This window comes from Chaetodon auriga, chromosome 14, assembly GCF_051107435.1.
Source record: "Chaetodon auriga isolate fChaAug3 chromosome 14, fChaAug3.hap1, whole genome shotgun sequence".
In the NCBI taxonomy this organism is placed as follows: domain Eukaryota; kingdom Metazoa; phylum Chordata; class Actinopteri; order Chaetodontiformes; family Chaetodontidae; genus Chaetodon; species Chaetodon auriga.
In genome coordinates this window covers 21,410,060-21,435,287 of record NC_135087.1, presented here as the reverse complement: position 1 = coordinate 21,435,287, position 25,228 = coordinate 21,410,060, and the positions used below count along the sequence as shown (strand labels likewise).

Genomic DNA, 25,228 nt, shown 5'->3' with positions numbered 1-25,228 from the left:
TCATCATTCATAGAAACAATAAAATGTCTTGATTCAATTCTGACCACGACTGTCATTCCACTTACGATGCCACATCCTTTTCGTCGTGGCCTATCTCACCTTCTTGCTGCGCATGTAGCTGAGTCGTCCCTCATGAGCGTCGGGGTAGGTACAGAACAGGTATGTGGTGATGGCATGCTTGAGGAAAGAGTCTCCAAGCATCTCCAGCCGCTCCAGGTTGAAGCCATCACTGGCATTTGATAGGGTCAAGGCCTGCAGGATGAGGCCTGGGTTGGGCCCCAGGCTTTTGGGGGAGTCTCCTGCCTGGTTTCTGTGCTGGGGGACAGCGGCAAGATCAAGACAAGGTGCTGTGGGAGCACTGGGACCCATGGCTGCCCTGCTGCAGACTGAGGTAGCTTTATTTGCGTGGTCTGAGGTCCTCCCTGGTGTACATTCATCACTAGGCTCTGGAGGACTGGAGCTGGGCATCTTCAAGCTGTGAGAGGGCTGCACAGGAACTGAGGTAGTGGTTTGTATTGATTCAGGGCTCTGCAGCCCAGGGGAGCTGGGCTGGGAGCGTTGGCAATTGTCATGTTGGTGAAGGTGCTCATCTTGGTGGCCGTCGTCGTCACAGTTGGCGACTAGGGCAGTGCCATTGATTAGGTTCCTCGTGCAGGTGGCTTGCTCGGGCAGGGAAGAGTGGTGACTGCTGGGATGTGTTAGGGAATTGGGGTCAGAGGTTACAGTCTCTTGGTGCTTACAGTGACCTTCACCATCCTCGCTGCAGGACTCAGGACAGGAGATGAACGTTTTGCTGTCAATAGATTTCTTCCAGCCAAAGTCCAGGTTTGGATACCTGCCGCGTACACACAGACCATCTATACATTAGAATGCTGGGAAACTGTCTGGGTAAGGTAAACACAAATGGTCAAAGAGACTATTCAAAATGAAGATCGTATTATGATTTCCTCCTAAAATGCTGATCTCAAATGTTGTGCAGTGTGTGTGACGGGGACCTGAAGTCGGGTGGGAGGGTCTGGGTTCCCACTCCAGCTTCACTGGCTGTCTGGGCTCTGAGCTCCTCAGCGGTCAGGAGGCAGTGGAGGCGGTAGAGGATGCTGGGCAGACACACTGCCTTCCTCCAGAGGGAGGCAGGGATGGGGTGGATGGCACACAGCTCTGGAACCAGGATCTGAAAAACACAACAGACTGATGACTGGGACCACTGCAGTACAGAACATATGTAAGGTGATGGAGCTGAAACTCATTTTTACAGTGAAGTTTACACTCACACAGACAACATGTCTAAATTTATACCAGCAGCAGAGTTTTGTATATAAAAAACAGGACTTCATTAGTTTCTCTTCAAGTATTGAACAGAGTGGAACTTAACAGATACAAACTGGTCACTGGAGCCTTTTCTGCAAGAACAACACCTACATCCATGCAAACTGAACAATTCGTAGATGGCAAAGCTGTATCCTCAGAGAGCTTAGAAGACATGGAAATCAAAAATGCACAGTGGAAAAGAGACTAAATTGTCTTTGTTGACTAAAACAAACAATAGTCTAACCAATCCAAATTTCCATCCAAAGAATTAAAACCAGGCTCCACCATCAACACAGACCACTTAACACTGTCTAAGCAGACCTTCAGACTGGAATGTTCAACTAACAAATCCATAGTTTGAAGGTTTATCAGACATCAAAACACTGCACATCCGTTTATTAACCCAGAGACAGGATGTTACAACTCTGGACAGTAATCACATACCCATTCTCCACAACTACAAGGTCAATGCAGTGCATTACTGGATGATGCTACATTGCACTGCTGCAAAACTTAAATCAGGTGCAACCTTTTACCAGGAGACCCTTTGTTTTTGTTGTTTTTTGTATTTTTTTTGCTGGAGCCAACAAAGTGGTCTCACAGTGGCCGTTACCTGTTTGTTCTGCAGACTCTCCCACTTGGCCTTCCTCTTCTCTGCACTGCTGAGCGGCAGGGCTTTGCCCTTCTGGTTCAGGTGGCGAGGGGTTAACAGGTTTAGTCTGAGAGGACAAGAAAACAAACTTTATCAAAACCAGGCATCTTATTTACCCACAATGCAATTTGACTGCTGACAGTTCTGTTGACTTTCAGGTGCCAGGGCTCCGACTATATTTTTCACCACTATCCCAAACTGTCCCGAAATACAGTTATACCACCCTGAATTAGAAGCTGGCCATCCCAATTAGGAACAGCTTCTTTTCTACAAGAAACTTATAGAATAAATAAAACATCATGAAAATAATTCTTCTTCAAATGAGTTCATAATTGTACGTTTTTACACATACATATTTACTTATTTATCCTCATCGCATTCACAGGTTTTTGTACTATAACATATGGAACGTTTGTGTTAACTGACCTGGAGGAGGTGTGATCTACATCCAGAAGCGGCTGGTTCAGGTTGGACAAGTCCAGGTTGTACTTGGTTTTGTAGTACTCAGCAAATGTCTCGTACTCTGGTGAGGGAAACTTACTGAGCGGCGTCAGGTCTGTATACACGTCAGCGACATAGAAGCGATGAGGCTGGTCGAAGTTACGATACCTGGGAGAGGACGTGACAGTCACTATGCAGCTCAAACCAGCGTTCAGCTGTTTGTCACTTTGCTCCTCATACATCAAAAGCTTTTGTACTCAAAAGCATAACAGTATCCTTCTCAGGAAAAGCACCTCCAGTATGTTCATATTGTGCAGTGGTACCTTGGAATGATGACAGCATCCTGGTAGTCCTCGAGTTTGAAGGTGAACGGGTTCTGTTTGGTGTACTGAGTGGTAGGAATGCCAGTGCGGGCCTCAGACTTCTCAATGTCCTCCATGAACTTAAAGTCCATATCTAGTGTGTTCGAGTCCCCAACTGAAGGAGCAAATGAAGCAGCAGAGAGAGGAAAATAGAAGGAAAGCAATGAGCATCTGCACACATCTGGAAAAGTCATCCACCAAGCTTGACAGAGTGATCCTACTCACCAACATTCAGAGGTAGAACGCAGTAAGCCGAGTCAGCCAGTGTGGGTTTGAACTCCAGGGCAGGTTTCTCCAGGCGGAGGATGTGGGAGAAGATGTACTGGTGGAGGCGGGTAATGAGGTCGAGCTGGGCGGCGGTGAGCGTGAAGCCAGATTTCTGCAGCTCGATGGAGATGGTCACCTCACCCGAGCGAGTGTACACTGGGAAATGGGGGATCTGGACAGAAGGAAAGCATCAGTTATTCAATGATGAGAGGACGGTGCCGTTTCTTTCCATTAGCGAACAGAAGAACAACGTTCTTAGAAGTGAAAACATGTCTGTCCAGTCGGAGAAAATAGGAAAGCGTTAACCAGGACGTACTCGAGGTATGGGTTTGGCAGTCAGGATGCCGAAGCACCTGCTGGTGTCCTCCGGTGGGTAGAGCTTCCTTCTGCGAAAGTTGAGTTCATCAGGGAGAGGGGTAGTGAGGACCATCCCGATCACATATAGGTAGTAAGTCTGCTCCGGTACAGCGTAACTGTCCCGCAGACACTCTGGTATCTGGACAAAGACAGAGAGAGACACAATTTAAAAATGCTTGATGATTCTGACACAATACAGTACATCTGTGGTGACACGCACATTTCCCATGAACTCACTATCCAAAAGAAAAAGTATTCGAGATTTGTCCCAAGAGACAAAGCATAGAAATACAGTCTCTGAATATTGGTTTTGCTTTGAGATGCTAATTGTCAGCTTTCAATGAGAGTCATAGAAATCATGCTGTAATAGAAAAAAAACATTACGGCTTTAGGGTAGCACTGCCTCCTCTTCGTAGAACCGGGCCGGCCTGGTACGCTGGTCTCCTCCTCATCGTGAAGGTCCAGCTCCTCCTCATACTTCACTGTCTCCTTCCCTACCGGCATTAGGTGATCATCCAGCTCACCTGGGAGGCAAGATAAACAACGTTAAACAGCTTCTGGGAAAAAGTCTACAGACAGTGAAATATTTTTCAAAATCACGCATCTGCAAAATATCAAAGCTGGATTTACCTATTTTGTGGAGTCTCTCACAGCATACGAGTGCAACTGCTTTCTCTGCCAGTCTGGTACAGTTCATTATGGGACCCTGCAAAGACAGTGACACATCAATGAAATGTATGAACCTGAGAGAAGTTACAATATAATTCATTCTTACTAAATCCCAGGAGAGTGTAGAAAAAGTCATTTGTGTTAGTGTATGCTGATGAAATGAATTAAGAAAGTGTTCAAATGTAGATGGTCTTCCTCACCTTAACAGGAACTCGCAGAGGGGAGTTGATGGGTAAGTAGAGTGTGGACTGGAAGCGTCCATCCTGCGTCTCCACAGTTTTACACTTTGGTGCTAAGTGGGTGAACGGGTCACTGGGCAGCCGAGCACAATATCTGAGCACAAGAGCAAAAACGACACTAAGCAGTGCTATTTTAAAGCCTGTTAATGTTTGTTTGTGTCATTTTGTTTGGGACATGAGGATTTAAACACTTTGCAGAAACAGGACCTTACCTGTTAATGTGTCCGATGGCTGTGTTGATGGTGACCCGGGGACCTCCATCCTCAGATCGAAGCACATAGGGTGGGAGGATGTTGTCATCGTCCAGCACCTGCTCCACTTCAAATTCACTCACCTCCACGGACTTGGAGCACTTGTTTCTTAAGATCTGCTCAAAGTCACATAAGATCATCATTACTTCTTTTTCCACATTGTTTAAATGTTCAACTGTTAACTAAACCACACAAGACAAAGGGGAAAGTTTACCTTCTCTATGGCCTTGTAGGTAGTGAGATCTTCCTCGAAGGCTTTGGTCCTCTCACTGTCAGCCAGCATGATGTAATTGGAGACAGGTGCCCGAGCTCTGCCTTTGGACTGGACATAGGACCTGTACTCTGTGGGCAGGTCAAACCGCACCACCAGGTTACACTTTGGAATATCCACACCTTCCTCCACAATGCTGGTGGCGATCAGCAGATTGGTTTCATGCGCCCGGAATTTGCGGAGGACCTGCGAGAGAAATAGGCGGCCAAACAGATGTCGTAAGGTGCTGTATATATACAAGAACATCACATCAGCAGTAACAATCTAGGTCACATGATTTCTGATTTGTGTCTGTACCTCCTCTTGTTTCCTGAACTCCACCTCCATCTGCTTGTTTCGCGGCTGGTTCTTGCCGATGCTGTGGCCGGTGATGAAGTTGCTGCTGATGTAAGCCAGCTCTGGGTCCTGCTTCCCTGCCTCTTTGATCAGACTGAGGAAAGCACATAAAAGGACTTTTTAAAGTTTCTTTCAGCTGCAGAAGCACAACAAAGAATGTGCATTAATCATACACTTCTATGTGGCTTTTGTATTAAACAGGGTCATGGTTCTAATTAAAAGAGGACAACAGACAAGAGCAATTTTCTGCACTTTAAAGGCCACCACCAACCATGTATGAAAGTCTGATAAATAGAAAATCAGGATTATTTTTAGTTTAAAAACTCTGTCTCAAGTACAGTTCTCACGCCACAGAGCAAACAGCCATGACGACAGAGGCCTACCGATTGAGGACTACAGCTGTGTAACGCCTCTCCACAAAGATAATCCCACACAGGATGTTGGTGAACGGTGAGGGAAAGTTGGCTTCAGGCCTCTCTTTGGCCTCCACCTCCTCATCCTCATCGTCATCCTCGGAGTCGCTCCACGACACATAGTTGTCCTGGTTGCGGTTGTTGTACCACTCCACGCTTTCGAACTGCTGCCGCTCAAAGGGCTTGTATTCGTGCAGGATCTCAAGCAGCCGGAGGACCTTCGGGGTGACGAACTTGAGGTCCAGTGAGGCAGGGGAGAAGTGTTCCTCGCAGAGGGCATGCACTTTGCGCAGGATGGTGTCGGTGAAGAGCAAAAACTTGCGGTTGAGCTCCTCCTGCTCGTGTTTGATGTACTTCTGGAGCTCCCGCACCATGATGCCCGCCGCCTTATCTGCACACCAGGGTCCCAGTACCTGCAGCACGGCCCAGCAGTCACTCAGGACCTGGACAGGACAGAGAATCGCGACGTGTGCCTTTATTTTAACACTGAACTAGGACAGAGACAGAGGGAACAGGAGGTTTATCAAAGCTTTTTTCCTGAAGACAGCTGCTTGCTGATGAGGGAAGAGTTTCCCTTCTGGAAAATCAAAACAATGAGATATCACCAGCTAATAAGCTCTGTAGAGCTAATGAAAACTCAGGGTTGGTGCCTTTATTTTAACACTGAACTAGGACAGAGACAGAGGGAACAGGAGGTTTATCAAAGCTTTTTTCCTGAAGACAGCTGCTTGCTGATGAGGGAAGAGTTTCCCTTCTGGAAAATCAAAACAATGAGATATCACCAGCTAATAAGCTCTGTAGAGCTAATGAAAACTCAGGGTTGGTGATAATTCTCAGTGGGTTTGTAACTACAAGAGACTCCTGACACATTACACATCCTTTCCTTACACACGCACACGTACAAAGTTGAGTTTGGGAAAAAAAGGGAAAAATCATATGATCAAATAATAAAACAAATTCAAAAAATAAAATACACTAGATCTTTCCAGCTCTGACCTGTTTGGAGATGAATGTGGGATCACGGTCTTCCCTGGCAACAGATATGTTGCAGTCATTCAAGAAGTGGAGAGCTTCATCCAGCTCCGCCTGCAGACGGGAGGAGAGGCCACTCTTATCCATGTAGGGGCCACAGTCCAGCACCACTTCTCTTGGCTGAGAGGCGTATCTGAAATATACCACAGTGCACAGGTCAGTCTTCAGCATGCACAAGGCCTCATACTGGCTTGTCAATCTAATGCGGTCATGAGTTTTCTCATTCATCACATGGTTTCACAATGTTTTCTTTCTCTGGATGAACTGTAATCAGCTGTAACTAACAAAATCTTGACACATTTAGCCATATAGTAGATGTAGTTGTTCACCTCTGCTATAGGTCATATATAATGGCTTAAAGTACCTGTCCAGGACCACAAGGTCAGTGGCAGTTTCAGCGTTGCTCTTGAGGATTCTCTCCAGATTCTGGATCTTCTGCTCCAGTTCTGATGGGTCACACTTTCCATTCAGAATGGAAGCTGTGAGTCCCAGGATACGAGGACTGGTTGAGCAGCCCTCAAACAGCTGCACAGAGAAGACAGTCAGGTCATTCACAATTCCCCTGTTTACCAGTCCTGCAGAAACATGATTGTACTTTGCAGCCACCGTCTCACCTTCATTATCTCACAGTAGGGGTGGTCTGTGATGGCCAGGTGACAATCATCAAAAACCACCAGGTTGATTTTAGACAACTGTAAGATTTTATTCTTCAGAATGTGCAGGAATATGTGGCAAGTCATGACCAGCACCTGTATGAGAGACAGTTGAGAATGACAGGAGGAAAGAGGATATTGTTGTCAGCAGTGAGCAAAGTGTGATTCAGTCTGCTCCCTCGTGTTGAGCGCAAAAAGTCTTGACCCCAGAATCGCGACGTGTGCCTTTATTTTAACACTGAACTAGGGTTAAAACACATACTTTTATTTTTCTTAGCTAGAGATAAAAATGTTGATCATGAGACCTTACCATAACATGTGAGACTGAGAGGTATTTTAGGAGTTGGATGGCGCACACTCATGCTGCACTTGCCTGTGCTGTAACTGGCTTGAGGCCATTAATGATGTATTTTGTCTTACAATTCCTTGTTCACTGTATGTAAACACCTGTATTGTGCACCTGTATTTAAAAGAACACCTAGGCCTATTGTTACACCTGCCAAAACTCTGAAAGACAGACACAACATGTAAGCATGGAACCAGTATTAAGTAAATGTTAACCTATTACAAGTATTGTAAAAGGCAACGAGAATGAGCTGCACACCTGATTCTCGATTATCTCTTGACTCCACTGTTGGTCAGTCCATGCTGAGGTCTCCTCCAAATCTGTGTACTCTCCCACCTGGAGGTCAGAGTGCGTCCTGACTGCAGCTGCTTGCTGAACTACAGACAAAGCTGGACAACGTAGACCAGGTGACAGAGGTGACAGAGACAAGGTCAACTACATTTTCAAAATCTTTTTTTTGTAGTTCCCAAAAGTGAGAAAGTAAATCGCAGGTACCTGAGTTCACCAGAAAAACAGTCCTCTTTGCATTTTCTTGGTAATGTCCACGGATTTGGTGGGAGAGCTCTTTTGTTAGAAGTACTGCAATAAAGGTCTTCCCTGAGCCAGTATTCAAGCAGACGATAGTATTATGTTCAAGAGCTGCTTCAAGAAGTTCTACCTGTGGGGGAACATTCAGTTTGACAGAGAATGAGATGAAGCAAAGCGGCAACTAAAATAAACACAATACGAATCAATTCAAACAAAGAACAGCAATGAGTAACTCTTAATTTGTTTAATTCTATACAATCATCGAGCAGCTCGTAAAAACATCCCAGTGGATGGCAGCCTCCTGACCTGATATTTCCTAGGTGTATAGATGTTATCATGGATAGCCTCCTGCTGCCATGGCAGACCAAAGAACGGCCCCATGGGTGAAGTGGCAGGGGTGACGAGCTGCAGTCCTGCCATGCTTCAAAGAGGTGGAGGTGAGGGGGCTGGGCTCCTCCAGTCGTCCACTTTATCTCATTTCATCATCCTCTTCTTCTCAGAAGTTCACTGGTAGAAGAGATGAGGATACTGTATTCATGTAAACAGCAGATGCAACAGTGACACTGTTTCATTAAACTCTGACTTGTTGACAAATCTTTATTGCCACAGGAGGTGTTGAGACAAATTGTGACACATGACCAAGTACTTTCAGAGGCTAAGAGGTGGTTGTGGCTAAGGAGGTAGAGCGATCGTCTACCAATCAGGAGGTCGGTGGTTCGGGATCAAACCACCAGGGATCCACATGCCAAAGTATCCTCGGTCAAGATATTGAACCCCAAAACTGCCCCCGATGCTGCACCATCGGTGTGTGAATTCATATGTACATCGCTTTGGATAAAGCGTCTGTCAATTGACTAATTATAATTGTATAAATCTGAAAACCCAGACAGTGGTCCCCTCAGCACACACACAGGGTGAATAAATGGAGCATACTTATCAGGTCTAAGATGTTGTTCAGTTATGTTTCTTCCAGTTAAGTTAATCTCTAAAATTAGGCAACTTTTATCAATTGTTGTTCTACAACATGCTTTTATCTATTCAGGGCTTGATTACTGCAAAGCACTGTACTCCGGTATCAGCCAGGGCTCCGTCCACCTTCTCCAGTTGGTACAAAACACTGCTGCTTGTAGGATTTTAAAATTGTATTGACCACTTTCAAGGCCCTAAATGGTCTTCTCCTGAATACACTTCTGATCTGTTGACCTGGTGTGTGCCTTCCTGACTATTGAGATCTTTGGATTGAGCCCCACTGGTTCCTCCCAGGTCTCTGTTGATGAGGACTAAGGGTGGTCAGGCTTTGGCTATAAGAATGCACTTGAACTCTGTGCCTACTGAACTCAGACGCACTAGGTCTTAGCTTCTTTTTAATCTCCTTTTCTTTTTGTGAAAGCTTTTGGACATGTTTGATATGTTTTATTTATCTTGTTTTGTTAATATTTTGAAAATCGCTTGTTCAATGTTCCAAGGGGTTACTATATGTGGCGTGAGTTTTTTGTTTTGTGGGAGATCACCAAACCAAAGTACTGATGATGTTGAAATGGCAGAATTATATAATATTATATAAGTATTGAATCTTGAATCTAGCTTATATAAAGCCTGTTTAGAACATGACCATAATGTGGGCTAGACATTGACAACAGCAGAGACCAAAAGTACTGAATGGGAAATGACTTGAAAAGGCAGGAACAATGCTAACAGAATGAATGTCTTAGGAAATATACTTACAGATAATAACTGAGACTTTCTGGATAAGCAGACAACGCTTAATCTGGGCTTCATGATAAAATATTTCTTAATCAACTCTTGATGTTCCCCAACATTTAGGTGGAAACAGACCTGAGAAACCAGAGAATATTGTGATAATCACACATTTCAGACACAGGACAGACACAGCAGTCTATATGACATCTATTTCACAGTGTAATAAATGACAATTGGGAAGTTATTCTGGCTGTTTAAAGCAGCATTTTGATTTAGGCCTCTGAATGACCAATAAATAAGGACCTACAGCAGAATCTCTTTATTCACTACGAATACGTAGAGGAAGCACTGAAGCTAGTTTGGCTTCCTCGGAGACTGCTTCTGTTATTGTTGCTTCTGTGCTGATTACCATACTGTAATGGTACAGTTACACTCAAAAGTAAAAACGTCTCACCTCTACACAAATGGAAAGTGGCAGGGCTTGTGAGTAGGTCCTCCAAATCTGCAAAAACAAAAACAGAAAGTAAAATGAGAATGGCATGGTATTGCTGGGTGCGAGGTGCTGACAAAGGTACATTGAGCAGAGGGAAGAGAGGTCCACCACTGGAGTAAACAAAATGTTTGACAAAGCCCAAAGTCACAACCAGACCACACGACTCCACTGTGAAGACTGCTAAGCCCCACAGCTGTCGCCAAGTCTAACAGTCAGCTTGGAGCAGCAAAACTAAGTCATTATATTAATGGCATGGCTCATATTTGTTGGTGATTAAAAACAATATATGACAATCAACGCTGGTATGTAGTCGCTGGCAACCAGAGTTCATTTTATCGACGAAAATTTTGACTTTTTGTTTTGTTGTTATTTGCTGATGTCCTCACATTTCATGAATAAGCTATAATGACAACATAATGAAAAGAAAATACTGAACAGAAAAATTAAGGCAAAATATCAAATGATGTGTGGCACCATGTGAGGTTATACCACTGTCCTATTTCTAAGTCAATGATATCAGAAAAGCAACAAATTTAACGCATTTGCTCCCCTGATAGCCATGGGACTTTTAAGAAAAAATCATTACAATACAATACTTTAAAGAAAAAAGGGAAAAGACAAAACCAAAAGTTCAATAGCACCCAAACCACTAAAAAAAATAGACAGGATGTTAAATTTCAAATCTCAAATCTAATCTCAATGACACAAAAAATCTTCAAAAACCCAGTTGTTCCAAGGCTGAAAGGGGCTGATGATATGCCACTCTTGTTTTAGTGTCACATGCAGATTCTACGTGGTATGTCACTGATATTACTGCCACTGCTATTTTTAGAACAAATGTCACTGCTGTTCTACGAGCATATGGCAAATAAAAAAGTATGTCACGAGCACAAACAACTCCAAACCAGCATGACAGTTCTTATTCACTGACTTGTCACTGCTAACTTCTGCTATGCTGATGCTTCCTGCCATATAAAAACATGTTACATATGTTCCAGTGGCAACTCCCATGTAAACTAGTAGCTTATGCAGCTGTCACGTATTTGATGAACGCCATACTTGTCTTGAATCTAACCGAGGGGAGCCATGGCTATATATTAACCCTGTATGGTGAGCATGTGGCTAGCATGGCCTTGGACAAAGTTTGACCATTAATGCTAGTGGTTTGTACCAGTGGAAAACCAGTAACAACGTATTCATGTGCCACATGCAAATTGACAGCATCAGTGACAGCAGCATATCATTAAGGCTTGGGAATTTGACATTTGCATATGCGGATCTTCTGTGGTTCAATTGTGAAACTTAAAATTCGAAGCGCAGCACTACCATGGCTGCCAGCTGTCTGTCTCCCGAGTTGTCACAGGGGCTGGGCCACCGCACCGCACGACGGACAGAAGGAGAGTGAGCCACACACCATCACTTTCATTGATTAAAAATTTAATGTAGGACAAGCTGAAAGAAACAAACAATTCAACAACAACTACATGGAAATGATGGCAGAGAGCTCACACCCAGCTCTGCTGCAGAGATGGATTTGCACTCCGAGCAATATAAAAAGCCACATTTGGAAATACTCTTGGATATTACTCAGACGACAGTGAAATTGTGAAACCCTGAGACAAAGTTGTGTGCAAGCTTTGTAAGCTACAGTTAGCTTTCTGTTCCACCACAACCAACAAGAGGCTTGTACAAAGAAACTAAGTTTGTTCATATGCAAGATCATGAGATCAGAATAGCTGATGAGGGCTTCAGAGACAGTTACTCTTCCTACGGATGGGTGGATATCCACAGCGACGGCACACTGCATTTTAGATTAAGGAATGGGGATGCAACGATATACTGAATCTTGCGATATCGTGGTAAAAATATGGCTCAATGCTGTTGTGAGACTGTGATGCTATCTATCGTGACATTACATGGTTATTTACTACCTCACCTTGTAGAAAATTGTATTGTTTTTGTTTGAGCAGCAGAAAGCGCAATCATAGTAGTCAAGAAGACAGACTACCGTAATCCTTTGCATCTAAGCAAAGCACTGCTAAAAATAAACCCAACAAGAAAATTATGGATGAACGTGCTGATAATGAAAAAGAGATGAGCCAATATGTGGCAACATTTCGGTTTTCCCATTTCAAGAACTGACAATGGCAAAAAGGAACCTGAGAAATGCAAAACAACTTGCTAATACTGCCCGATGACGGTCAACTACACTACAGGAAACAAATCAAATCAATTGCCACCCAGAAAAGCTCAAATCACACCAGTAACAAAGCTTCAGCAAGGCCACAGGAGCCTGAAAGAAGCATTTGGAGGCCTGCTTCTGCATAACAGTCTGAGAGCTGAACAGATAACACAGTGCAGCGGTGGATATATAGCCAAAGACTTAAGGCCGTTTTCCGTGGTCGAAAACAATGTATTTCAGAGGTTAGTAAACACGTTGGAGTCCAAATATACAATTCCACCAAGGCCACACTTTAGACCCACAATGATAGAAGCTCTGTACCAAGACACAAAAGCTAAACTGACACAGAGGCTGAAAGAAGCTGCCCATGCTGCAGTGAATATACCATGTGCGGCACACAGCATCAACTTGGCTGTGTGTAAAGCCATTCAGAGCCACTGAAATCCCTATGAGCAGACTGAAAGTGGCAGCATCCCATTTTATTAAATCTTCCACCGACAGTCATCTCGTCCATGAGAAACAAAGAGTTTGAGACTGAAAACAGAGTCACTGATTACGGACTGTCTGACATGATGGAGCAGTATTTCACATACGACACGATCAGCCAGGCATCGATGCAGCAAGCTGCTGTCATCTTTAGGAAAAACTGTTTGCAGTGGACCTAACCAAGAGTGAATGGTCCTTCTTGAAAAAGGTGAATACAGTGTAAATGTCTGCCTGTGGGCGCTTAGTGCAGAGAATGAGTCTTTAAACAGGTAGAATGTTTAAAGTTGTTTACTTAGGTCTACTTTCAATGGACAAATGCAAAACCTGTCCTAATATTGTCCTAATTCCTAATATTTCATGCATTTATTTACTATTGGTTTTAAGAGGCTCTTAAAACTTTCAAAATGGCGACAGAAGTTTTGTCAACTGACAAATTTCCAACATTGGCATCAACTGTACTGCTTTTAAAACATGTTCTGTTGTCTCAACTGCACAGGCAAAATGTCATACGCACCAGAACGACCTGCAATGACACACATGAAGACAAAGATCATCACTGATGTGGAGAAGCAATAAAGCGCCTTCATGCTGATGAACTACCACCTTTTCATTGTCTTGTTCATTTAAAAGAGGATCAAAAGCAGGGCGTGCAAGTTGCTATGCTGGAGGAAATTGTAAAATATGAGTGTGGCAGCTGCAGACGGCACAGGCAGTGATACAGAGCCCTGCGCCAGTGCTGGACTAACCCCCGGATTAGCAAACCACTGAGAAAATTGCTGCTTTAAAGGCTATGAGAAATCTTTTACAGAGCCACATATTGTATGGACAGGCCAGACCAGAACAACACTCTGCTTGTAAGAACCAGAGTCTCCAATACCTGCTCAACAAAATCTTTTGATGTGTTGGAAAACCTTGTGCTCTGGGAGATTCCCTAACGTCACTGAGATGGCAAAGAAATTTCATTCCATCGCTGGATCCTCAGAGCGTTCTGAGCATATCTTCTGCAGAAGATATAATGAATAAAAAGAGACTGGCAATGGCCCCTTCACATGTGAACTGCCTTGTGTTTTTGGGAAGGCTTAACCTTAAGGCCTGACGGTGACGGTGAATTAAAATGCTGAGCCTGTTAAATCAGTTTTAGCTTTTGCTTTGTTTTTTATGCCAGCGCTTTGAGAGATGAAGCATCAAAAATGTAAGTAGTCTACTTTTCCATTTTTAATGGCACTTTATACTGTAAATCATCCCTCAGGATAAAACTTCTCTGTTGCCACATTATTCGAACTTGTGTCCTATAAAATTCATTTAAACTCTTATGTTTATAAGAGAAGTACAGGCTACTGAGCAGATACTGAATAATGATTCATGCATGACTGGTTTGATTATTATTTCCCACTTCATGTCAAGGTACAGATAATTGCTGTTCCATGCTGATCATAGCACAGCTTGTTCAGACCATTCTAAACTGTTAAATTTCAATTAGCTTTGCCTAAAAACCAGGCACACATTTATTATTTCAATTATTGAACACACCTGGCCTAAAGTGGGACAGAAGTCAGGACATTTAGTTCCCTTCCCTTCCGCTCTTGCTCAGTGGAAGGGAAAAATACTATCTAATTGTTCAATTAAACCAGTATGAACATTACCGTAACTGACAAATTATATTCATTTAAGAAATGTGATTCAATTAAAAAGACATTTAATCCAATGAATCCCTACATTCAAATTGAGAAATTTGTTTGAGGATATTCTTTTTTGGGGAAAATTGAATGACACCTGAAATCTCAAGAGAAGCTTCAGATGTAAAAACAGAGCCCGAGAAACATGACACATCAGCGGCATACATGCGTCAATAACAATCTGTATATGCCAGTGACATGATATGTGACATACAGTTTATAAGTGACATAAGATAGAACAGCAGCAACATAACAAGGAGGAACAGTGGCATACCATTCAGAATCAACACTTCAACAAGAGCGGAAAGCCACCAAACCCTTTTTGATCATGACATGACGACCTCTGTTCCAGAGGTCATAAACCTCTGTTCCATAACTTGGAATTTGCCCATTTGTTCCAAACACTGTTTAATCAAACAGACTGGCATAAGAACAGATCAGTGGCCTGTGTGTGAGTACAACAAATAGAACTCTACAGGAATACAACTATAATCACACATCTTACAAAGCTTACACTACATGATGCACTGTGTATGTTAAGATATTTAGACCTTGACACAATGCACACTGTACCTGCTAATAGACTGTACTGTATACAGTCTTAAGTCATACAGAAAGAGCTACAGAAAAGTTTGGTCCTGAGTGGACTGCCAGAGCAACACAACGAAAATGGGACAAATTCAATAGCAAAAACATACACAAAGGAGAAGTAGCCTCACTCCCACCCTCAGCTTCAAATTACTGAATCTTTCATACCTCATACTGACATTCGCCATTCTTTAACAGTTTTGCACATGAGTTGAGAGGAAAGTGTCTGTCAGCTATGTCAAGCACGGCATACTTGCGGAACACAATGTTCAAAACATTCAGCCAGTATAACATTCTACAATTCTCTGTATGCAGTCCGTAGCCTTAAAACGGTAATACATTTCCATCTCTCATTTTGACACCATATTAGCTTAATCTTTCAATATGTAAGCAGGAAATCATGTGTTACAGTTGACCATTAAATTACAGTTACTAGCAGAGACCATGCTGAGTAATGGGAAGGAAAGCACATATGAAAAACAATGAGACAAATCTGAAAGATGATCCTGGGAAGAAGGTATAGTCGGAGGTTGGAAAACAGGAGAACCAACAAGAATGAAGAAACCCAATGAGTTGAAGAAAGTTGCAACTGAGAGGCCCAGCTACGTTGTGAATGGCCCACAGTGGGGAGATTTTGACATAGCTGATGTGTGGAGATAAGCCAAGTAAGTGAGAGAATGAGGGAGAAAAGGACCAGTGCAAGGATAATCAAGAGCAGCGGTTATAGATGAGGAACACAGGAGAGAGCTCAAGAAGTTTAGAGTTCAAGTTCATATTGAAATTTGGTGAGGAGACGGGAATTTCTTCGAAGAGTCCAAAGAAACTGACAACCATTTGAGAAACCAGACTGGAGATGGACTGATAAATGGACTGCATTCCTATGGTGCTTTTCCAGGCTTCTCATGCACTGGTGGCAGAGGCTGGTATGCATGGTGCCACCTGATCATCAGGAGAGATAAACGTTCACCGACAGACACACACGGATGGCACAGCGTAAGGAGCAATTTGGGGTTCAGTATCTTGAACAAGGACACTTCAACACAAACTGCAGGGATCGAACCACAGCGTACTCCCAACCCACAGCAAGCCCAGGATATAAACATTGCTATGGTTACAAAAAAAAAAAAAAGGAAATTAGTTGACTGTGTCTGGTAATAAAGAGCAGAGATAGCGGGTTGGCAGGATGAAAGAAACAGGGTGGTTTAAAGTGGTGAATGCACACTGGATTGAAAGAGGAGGTAAGCAGAGTAAGGCGATGATTTGGGGGGTGCCAGCCGGCTTCTCAATGGAGGAAATTAAATCAAACCTAAAAGGAGGGATTCTGAAAGGAGCTTGCCAGTTGCAGGTAAAGTCGAGAGGGAGTGAGGAAAGACAGCCAGTATGCGCTGCTAGATTTTGAAGATGAGGTGCTCCCAAAGAAAGTGACTCTACGCTTCATGGGTGAGAGAGTAAATACTAGGGCAGGGCGGTATGATGGTATATAGCATGCCACGGTAGAAGTATGTCCATTTGGCAACACCGTTTCCCCCTTGGGAGCTATCCCTTCACGTTACCATTCCCACTGTATGCACTGCTACCCTGTGACATTGCAGAGTGTAGCTGTACGAGGTGTGGCTACTTTGTATTCTTTTCTGCTTGTCTGTAGGTTGCTTTCCACTCTTTTGCTGACATTGCAGACACGTCCAAATACATGTGGTATTGATATCAACGCACAAAGCGTCATCATTATGGATGAGTCCCTGTCTTCCTCCTGCACACTTTACCCAGGCGACACCCTCACCTGAACCACACAGAGTATTTCCAGTAAATGGGAAATGCGCCTGATGAAGACAAATGTGCTATATGTGTGAAAGGGCAACTCTGGACAATGTCTGGACCTGATTCTGTGGACACTGACTGGAGCCAGTGTTTCCCACAGGATTTTAGGAGACTGTGGTGGGAGGGTCTCTGACCCTCGGGGTTGGGTGTGTGTGTACGTTTTCAAGCCTGATGTATCTCTTTAGGGCATTTTGAGACCACTGAATGTAATATAAATTGCTGTATATGAACATAACAGGTTGGTATCATCCTTAAGAACATACAAAGGCATATCAGGAATATTTCAAATTTAATCTTGAAAAAAAAACCATGACACAAAGTCATTAATTCATTCACTCACTCATTCAATCAATTGTTCATTTGTTCATTCACTCACTCGTTCATTCATTTAGAGCATACAAAACTTAACATCAATCATGTGAACAATCTTCACTGTCAAACAAAACGATGAACAGAGAACACTTGCTGTCCATAACCTTGGCACATGTATGCTGCACCATAGTCAGCTAAGACTCAGGCAGCTTGACACTGAGTGTCACACTATTGTGACACTACTGACACACTCTGCACCATGGTCAGCGCCGTGGATTTTACCAATAATTTGCTCAAACCTGGGTCAGACGCCCGCACTTCAATCAGATGTCACTTTCTGTCAGATGCACACACACGCACAGCGAGAGAGAGAGAGAGAGAGAGAGAGAGATCGCCAGACAGTGCAAGAGAGGTGGCATGTCCTCTTAATCTTCAGAAACGCTCTGATTCAGACTGTTTTCTCCCCGTTTTTTTTTTTTTTTTTTACACTTATATCTTTACAAATACAGCAGTAAGAGACCGACTTTCCCTTTTTGTTTTTTCGGCATCAGCCTTGCGATGAGCCCCCTCATAACCGTGGGCCCGGGGCAGCCGCACCCTCTGCCCCCCCACAGCTTTTAAGCCATAACCTCACCCCTCTTCACCGATAAGGCTGTGGCAGAGTCACTGACTCAGTGCTGTCGGATCCCTCTTTTCTTTTTCTTTTCTTTTTCTTTCTCGCCGACGAGAGATATTAAATAATTAATTTCATGTTAATTTTTATAAACGGGTAGAGAGAGAGCACAAACGACAGAGGGATGAGAGAGAGAAATAGCGCGAGTGGGAGAGGGAGAAATAGCGGACAAGTAGCTAGCTACCGGGAAATCAGCACGAGGGATAGCGGAAAGTTAGACTCTGTTTGGTATGTTAGAAGTTGACTGGTGCAATGAGATCAGCAACATGGCCGACACTGCTCCGTTATCGAACTTGATACCTGCCCAAAAGGGAAGTTACACTTACCTCACACAATCTTGAAATGCCGTCCCGGCCTGCTGTCATGTATGGATCATAGACTGTATGGATGCGGATCGCGCCAAATGCAGCAGACAGTAGGACCGTCTATGAACGCGACCTGTTGGCGCGTGCGTGTGTGTTCACGCGCGCGCTCTCGCTCGCGGGCTATAGAGCAGAGTAGGCTACAGCTGTGTAATCGGCTGACTGACGGATCTGGTTATTATTATTATTTTTTAGGTGGGGAGGAGGGTGGAAAGCGGGGGGGTGGGGTGGGGGTGGGGACGAGACTGTGGCGGGCCCAAACGAGACTGTGGAGGGCCGCCACAGTCTCCTTAATTGGTGGGAAACACTGTGGAGCTCATATGAGAAAATAACTTTAGTGTCTCTGCTATATATCTTGGCGAGCAGCGCGATGTAGCAATTAAACTTCCTCTAAAGGTCACGTGATTTGGGCAGCAGGACAGCTTACCACCTTCTCCTGTGACGAGAGCGACAGTTGTTGGCGATAATGCACCTCTACTGCATCTCTGCTGTTCTCATTTAGAACCTCAAGGCTTCCATTTTGAAAGAAAGTTAGTTTTACTCTTCTGAGTCTTTTGATTTTAACTTAAGTGCTGTCTCACGTGAGGCAGTTGGTTTTTCGCTATAGAAGTTCCAAATAAAAGAAGAAAATGAAGAAATGTGAGAAAGTATGGTACAGTATGGTTATATTAAAACATTTTTAATTTACTTTATGTAACAATTACTATACCATGGTATGTATCCTTCCTATGACATAAAATTATTCACTGTGATGGAGGGCTTTGGCCATACTGCCTACTCCTAGTACACACCAAAACCAATGCAGTACTACAGGTGTAAAAGGTTTGCTTATACAACCAAGACATGTAAAAGGCAGAAGAAGATGTGCCAGATGTGGAGAAGCTCATGAGCAACTGTGGTGGTAATCACAGTGTGGCTTATGTGAGGTGATGAAAAGGGGCATAGAAATACAGCGGGTAAAAGCTCAGTACAAAATCACATATACAGAGGCTGTGAAGACGGTGAGTCAGAGGGAGTGAACTGATGGAAGAAGCAGAGCAGGAAAGCAACCCACACAAAATAATGAGGGAAATGTAATGGTTGATTTAAAGAAGCTTTTCACTTTCATAGCAGGGGTGGTAAATGATACAGTGGAGGTAAAATCTAAAATGGAGAGAATAATAACCATAAAGACAGCAGCTCATCGTCAAGATGTCTGCAGGCTGACTTGGGAGGGGGTGAGGAATTATCTCCGTATTAAAGCAAGCCAGGAACAATCATGGGCTGGATTGTATGTATAATGTTTAACTGGCCGATGGACAGGGATTAAAAAAGTATGTAGGTGATGTCATTTGTGTTTCCGAAACTGGGATTTCAGAAGAGTTGTATATGCTTTGGTTAGGTGTGATGGGGGATGGAGTAGGATGTGCAACTTTTTTTTGAGAAGATATTTCATTCAAAGAGGTGACTATAGGTGAGGGTTGGTAACTGAAGAGCTGCTTGAAGAAAAGAGGCTTAAATGATGGCTGAGAGACTAGATTAGATGTGCACACAGGGAACACTTAGTATCTAGAATTTTAGTTGGCATGTGTGTCTTGGATATATCAGAAGAAACCTCAGTAGGTAGTGATTATTTTCCAGTATTGCATTAGAAAGAAAGAAACACATAGCAAAGGGAAATATTAGGCAAGTGGGTATCTAGCAGTACAAAATGAGAAATGTTTAAATAAATAAGCAAGATTTTAATGGACTTATATGATGATATAAACTTTGAAACATGGCTGGACGCTGCTTGTCAGTCAATTTCTAAAAGTAAAGTAGGAATGAAGAGAAGAACGGTTCCATTGTGGACAGATGAGTGTGGTAAAGTAGTAAAAGAAAGGAGTAAATCTCTCAGAATATTCAGAACTCATTTCAGAGTTTAAAGGAATGTAAACAAGCACAATCAAAGGTTAGAAAAGTTATGAGGAAAAAAAAAGGCAAAGCTTGTGTTGCTCTACGAATGATTAGGATCATGAGAGGAATCAGGCAACGGCAGCATCCAGGACTGAAGATGGGGAGCAGCAGTCTCTGATGTTCTGATAACTTGACTGAGGAGGGTAAGAGAGAAAGGGTAATGACAACATCAGCTCACCCTGGAATTCTTGAGAGAAGGACAATTACAGTACAATGAATGCTCCAATTACCTTGGAAGAAATGAAGAAAGTTATAATAACATCTAAAGTCATGGAAGGATGAAATCTGCTATGCAATGTTAAAGCATTTAGGCGTTTTAGCATCTATGAAGTTGCTACAGTTTCATAATACAGTATGGGAATTGGGAAAATTGCTAACTGGTCGGAAAGAAGCAGTGATTATTCCTATCAGTAAACCAGGGAAGGAGTCATCAAGTTCAAAGAACTACAGGCCAATAGCACTGACGTCACATATAGGAAAAATAACGGAAAGAATTGTTACAGAAAGATCTATCACCTCATCAGAGGGGGTGTAGGGATGGTAGAGGAAGCATATGATATGATATGGTTTGGAAAGAGGGATTAATGATCATATTAAATATTACAGCAAGAAGAACATATTTGGTTAGCATATTTGAAACAGTTGGATTAGATACTTGTTATTTGATGGATTGCTACCATTTAGAACTGGCATAGCCTCATCAGAAGGTTGTACAGTAGGTAATGGTACTATTCAGGCCAGTGTGATGAGCCCAGTTCTCTTTTTTCATTGTGAGAAATAATGTTTTTTTCTCAAGTTGGAGCCTTGTAGAAAAGGCAAAGGGATATTAATCATATTATGGAAAAAATACAAGTCACAGTTAATTGAGCTGAGAAATTGCCATATTTGTGGGGATTCAAGTTTTCAGTAGAAAAAAAAAACATTATTGTTCAGGTGTCGATACACAAATAAAGATTTATAGGCCAAAAATAGATCAAGTAAAAGTCTTCAGACTTTTGGGTGCATGGTTTGATGCAAAGTTAACAAGGAAGGAACATAATCATCAGACAAACATCAAGTGTAAAAAGACACTGAATATGATGCAATGTTTAGCAGGGTCAGCATGGGGAGCGTGCGGATCTGCTATAAAAAATATTTATGTATCACTGATTAGATCAGTGCTAGACCATGGGTGAAATGCGAATGGTTCAGCAGCAAAATGACCAAATGAACCAAATGGGAGTGTTTCGCATGGAGCAGTGAGAGAGCAGAGACATGACATCAAGTCAGAAAAGATATATCCTTAGAGTGGCATTACCACTAACACCAGATCTGACTGTTTCCCTCGGTGTCAACAAATGTCTATGTACTGGAAAAAATGCATGCACATAAAGGTTTTGGACCAGTTACAAACATTATATTCAATATCTGTCCTAGTATGCTGATGGATCCAAGTATCCAAATACACAGAGGTCATAGGTTTTACTTCTTCTTAAAAGAAAAACAAAGAAGACGACCAGATCATTGGGCTATATGTGTGCACTAATCGTTTTACCTAAAACTACTCTGAGGGCCAATACAGAGCAGGATTCACTTCAGAGCTGCTTTGCCATTTTTATGTTACTTTACTGTTTTTTCTGCCAGCTACCCCGTCGGTGTTACACAGTTAATTTGGCCAAAAGCATCTATTATAGACCCACGTGTTGAAGCAATATTGGCAAATCTAATATTTAGATCAAGATAAACTGTGCAAACCTTAGGCCTCATTTGAAGCCAATTATAAAACTAAGTTAGGTGGGAAATTGTTTTTTTATACTTTTTATGTTGTCGCACGTCGCCAGAGCAAACATTATCTCCACACTTCATACTGCAACATGCTCAACACAAATCCCCCTCTGCTGCGTGCACTCTTGGTATGTGTGTCTGTTACTACCATATGTAAATGTACTTGATAGACTTGTCATGTGGTACACTGTTGTACTTACATAATTTAGGTCGGTGGTTCAATCGATACTGAACCCCAACTTACACTCAACAGCTGTTCCATTTGTGTTTCAGTGTGTGTGACTGGTTGTAGGTCCTGAAGAGCAGATAGCCTCTGCCACCAGTGTATGAATGTGTGTGTGTAACGGTGAATGTTGGCTTGTGTTGAAAAGTGCTTTGAGCGGTCAGTACGACTAAAAAAGCACTATTTGTAGTCCATTTACCATATTTTGGATTTTCTGACAAATAAATGCCTAATCCTACCCTCTGTCTAACTCTGAGAATGAATCACATTATATTTAATAATGAACCTACATAGTGGAGCAGGTTACTTCTTCCATGTGGATGTGGGCCCATACCTCATTTTCATGAACCAATGAACACATCCACTTTTCTCATCCTCTTTTCTTTTTTTTTTTTTTTTTTTTGGAGCTCATTTTTGTCATTTTTCACTGCCAAAAGTACGCTCAAGAGCAAGAAATATTAATGAGGGAAATCAGGGAGCCTGGAGAGTAAGAACTGAGAGCTCCACTATTTGAAAGAAACTGGACTCGTCAAAAGAACTTAGCGCTAAGTGAAACACAAGTTCTTTTGTTTGTTTGCGTGTTTGTTTTTAAGGAGACAAACAACTCCACACTCGAGCAGAGCAGGCGGCGGTGATGCACCTTCACGCTGGTTGCCACCCGCCATAACACGGGGGAAAGAAGAAGACATGCTGAGTAACATTAGCTAGTTAGTTAGCAGCTACACTGCTCCATTTCTGCCAAGCATTTAGACACAACTACCGTTAGCCGAGTTAATACACGTGACCTTTACATTACAGCATTTTTTTATTACATATGTGGGGATGCCTGTTTGAAATGATATACACATTAAAGTAAGCTCAAGGTCCTTGGCCCCATAATTGGTGGAAAAATGATGAACCGTGACGTTACCTAGCTTACATTAAAACTGAGTGCTAACGTTACGGTATGACAAATTAACGTATTTACGTTACGTTAGCTCAGCTGCTACTATTTTATAAATAAAGACACAGCTCAAATTAAGTCGCTAAACAGCGTCTCATTGAGCAAATTTGCCGCTTACATGTCGTAACAGTGCAAAGACTCGCATAACTGCAATGGAAACCCTCTTGCAGCGTTCAACAGGGTAACTTTACCTAGCATGCTTAGCAAATGTTGAATCATATGGATCGCGCCTGCCTGGAATCAGTTATTGACCTCAGCATTTTAATGGCCGAAGGCACGTATGTTTTGGTGTGCTTGCCAGGCCCCGACCGTGTGATTTATAGATCTAAAGTGAAACATGGCTTCACCCAAAATTTACAGCGTGTAACGCAACACAACGTCTGGACAGTAACTGCAGCCACCATGCACCATCACCATGTCAGCAAGCTAGCTAGCTAACAGCTAGCAAGGCCAACACATGCAAAAGAGCAATGTTATTCCAGAAAGATGAATCATATAGTTCGGTACATTATCTTACCTGGTGTATGTTTTTCAATTAATGGCCTCGGCTAAAAAGATTTCAAATCGTTCGTTGGATATCCTAACTGCCATTCACTCTTGCTGTCTCGATTTGGTGGCTACTCGTCCACGGTGGGACCACTTCCTTTCACCTGGGCCTCTGCTACGTCAAAACATTCACGTAAACTGCGTAACTACCGCACTCTGGCACGCTATTCTACTAAAGTGAACGAAAACCCGTGTCTGTGGGGGGTCTTTGCGGTTCCACTGGCCTCATTTTAGGGAAGACGAAAACAAAAACGACTTCACTCGGAGACCTGAATTATGTTAGAGCACAAAAGCAAAATATAGAAGCTTTACTTGCAGATCTTGACATTACGCAAAAACGAAATAATCAATTACGCAGCATTAAAGTGCACGAACAGATTTAGTTAAATAACAATTAGACATCAATAGAATATATCAATAACAGATAAGTAGAATATATAGGCGAATAGAAATTAAATACACGATGAAATAAAATAATAAATAAAATACTAAGACATAATCTCCAAAGGGGAAATTCACAATGCCACAGAAATACAAGAGGCACTTAACTCATTTATGCACAATGGTTTGTGCTGTGTGCAAAAAAGCAGTGAATAAAGTACGAACAGAGATAATGAGTGCATTAGCGCAACTCCTGCAGGCCTTATTATAGCTTTCTCTTCCTAATCCAGTGCAACTGCTGTGCCATAATGTCTACTTTTATCGTCCCTATACCGTTCCAGTTTTTTTTTATTAGTAGTAGTATTTTTGACTATGTAATAAAGAGTGGTGGTGTCATACTTGATGGCATAATATGCAGAGTTGTTTCTACTATTATATATGTATGTGTGTGTGTGTGTGTGTGTATGTAGAGAGAGAGAGAGAGCACATGCATGTCAATGTACACACACATGCATGTACTTTCTTTCCTGTAAAGTACTTTGAGCTGCTTTTCTGTATGAAAGGTGATACACAAATAGATCTTATTATTTTTATTTCTTTATATCTCCTATTGCTTCCAGACTGTCCTGTTCAAGCCCGACCACAGATTTGGACTTTCTGACCAGGATGAGATGAGAATGCATGATACTGAAGTATTGTGAGAGAATTCATCTTCTTTCTGATGACATTCAAGATGTGGTGACAGCAGTTTCCTGAAGAAATGATATTATCTTGTAAAATATGCATTGCTAGTACACGGCCTTGTGCATCATGCACAGAAAGGATTTCAAGTATTTGACTGAAGTTGTGCAATTGTCTATGTTGATTGATTTTAAGGTATTTAATCTGAATCAAATCTGAGTAAAGGCTTTGTAACAAGTTATAAAGAATTAAATTGTATTACAAAATAAAGAGAATCAAAATTAAATGTAAACATTTTTTCAGTAAATCTTACATTTACATTTGCAATAGACTTTCCCA

At 42.5% G+C, this 25,228-nt stretch overlaps 1 protein-coding gene across 1 annotated transcript in view; it reads right to left on the bottom strand.

Annotated features, from left to right (window-relative positions):
- The window catches only part of dicer1 (dicer 1, ribonuclease type III), a 35,822-nt gene extending 11,876 nt beyond the window's left edge, over positions 1 to 23,946 (bottom strand). The window contains exons 1-23 of the mRNA XM_076748313.1: positions 23,799 to 23,946; positions 10,281 to 10,328; positions 9,851 to 9,961; positions 8,432 to 8,632; positions 8,093 to 8,255; positions 7,856 to 7,986; positions 7,213 to 7,347; positions 6,963 to 7,123; positions 6,563 to 6,731; positions 5,537 to 6,009; positions 5,115 to 5,247; positions 4,761 to 5,003; positions 4,508 to 4,662; positions 4,257 to 4,389; positions 4,018 to 4,093; positions 3,772 to 3,911; positions 3,347 to 3,526; positions 2,989 to 3,202; positions 2,725 to 2,878; positions 2,387 to 2,569; positions 1,922 to 2,027; positions 996 to 1,171; positions 100 to 835 (exon numbers count right to left, since the gene is read on the bottom strand). Coding sequence (XP_076604428.1) covers positions 100 to 835; positions 996 to 1,171; positions 1,922 to 2,027; positions 2,387 to 2,569; positions 2,725 to 2,878; positions 2,989 to 3,202; positions 3,347 to 3,526; positions 3,772 to 3,911; positions 4,018 to 4,093; positions 4,257 to 4,389; positions 4,508 to 4,662; positions 4,761 to 5,003; positions 5,115 to 5,247; positions 5,537 to 6,009; positions 6,563 to 6,731; positions 6,963 to 7,123; positions 7,213 to 7,347; positions 7,856 to 7,986; positions 8,093 to 8,255; positions 8,432 to 8,545 — 3,975 coding nt within the window. The 5' untranslated portion in view covers positions 8,546 to 8,632; positions 9,851 to 9,961; positions 10,281 to 10,328; positions 23,799 to 23,946. The remainder of the gene's footprint in view (positions 1 to 99; positions 836 to 995; positions 1,172 to 1,921; positions 2,028 to 2,386; positions 2,570 to 2,724; positions 2,879 to 2,988; positions 3,203 to 3,346; positions 3,527 to 3,771; positions 3,912 to 4,017; positions 4,094 to 4,256; positions 4,390 to 4,507; positions 4,663 to 4,760; positions 5,004 to 5,114; positions 5,248 to 5,536; positions 6,010 to 6,562; positions 6,732 to 6,962; positions 7,124 to 7,212; positions 7,348 to 7,855; positions 7,987 to 8,092; positions 8,256 to 8,431; positions 8,633 to 9,850; positions 9,962 to 10,280; positions 10,329 to 23,798) is intronic.
- Positions 23,947 to 25,228: the final 1,282 nt, after the last annotated feature.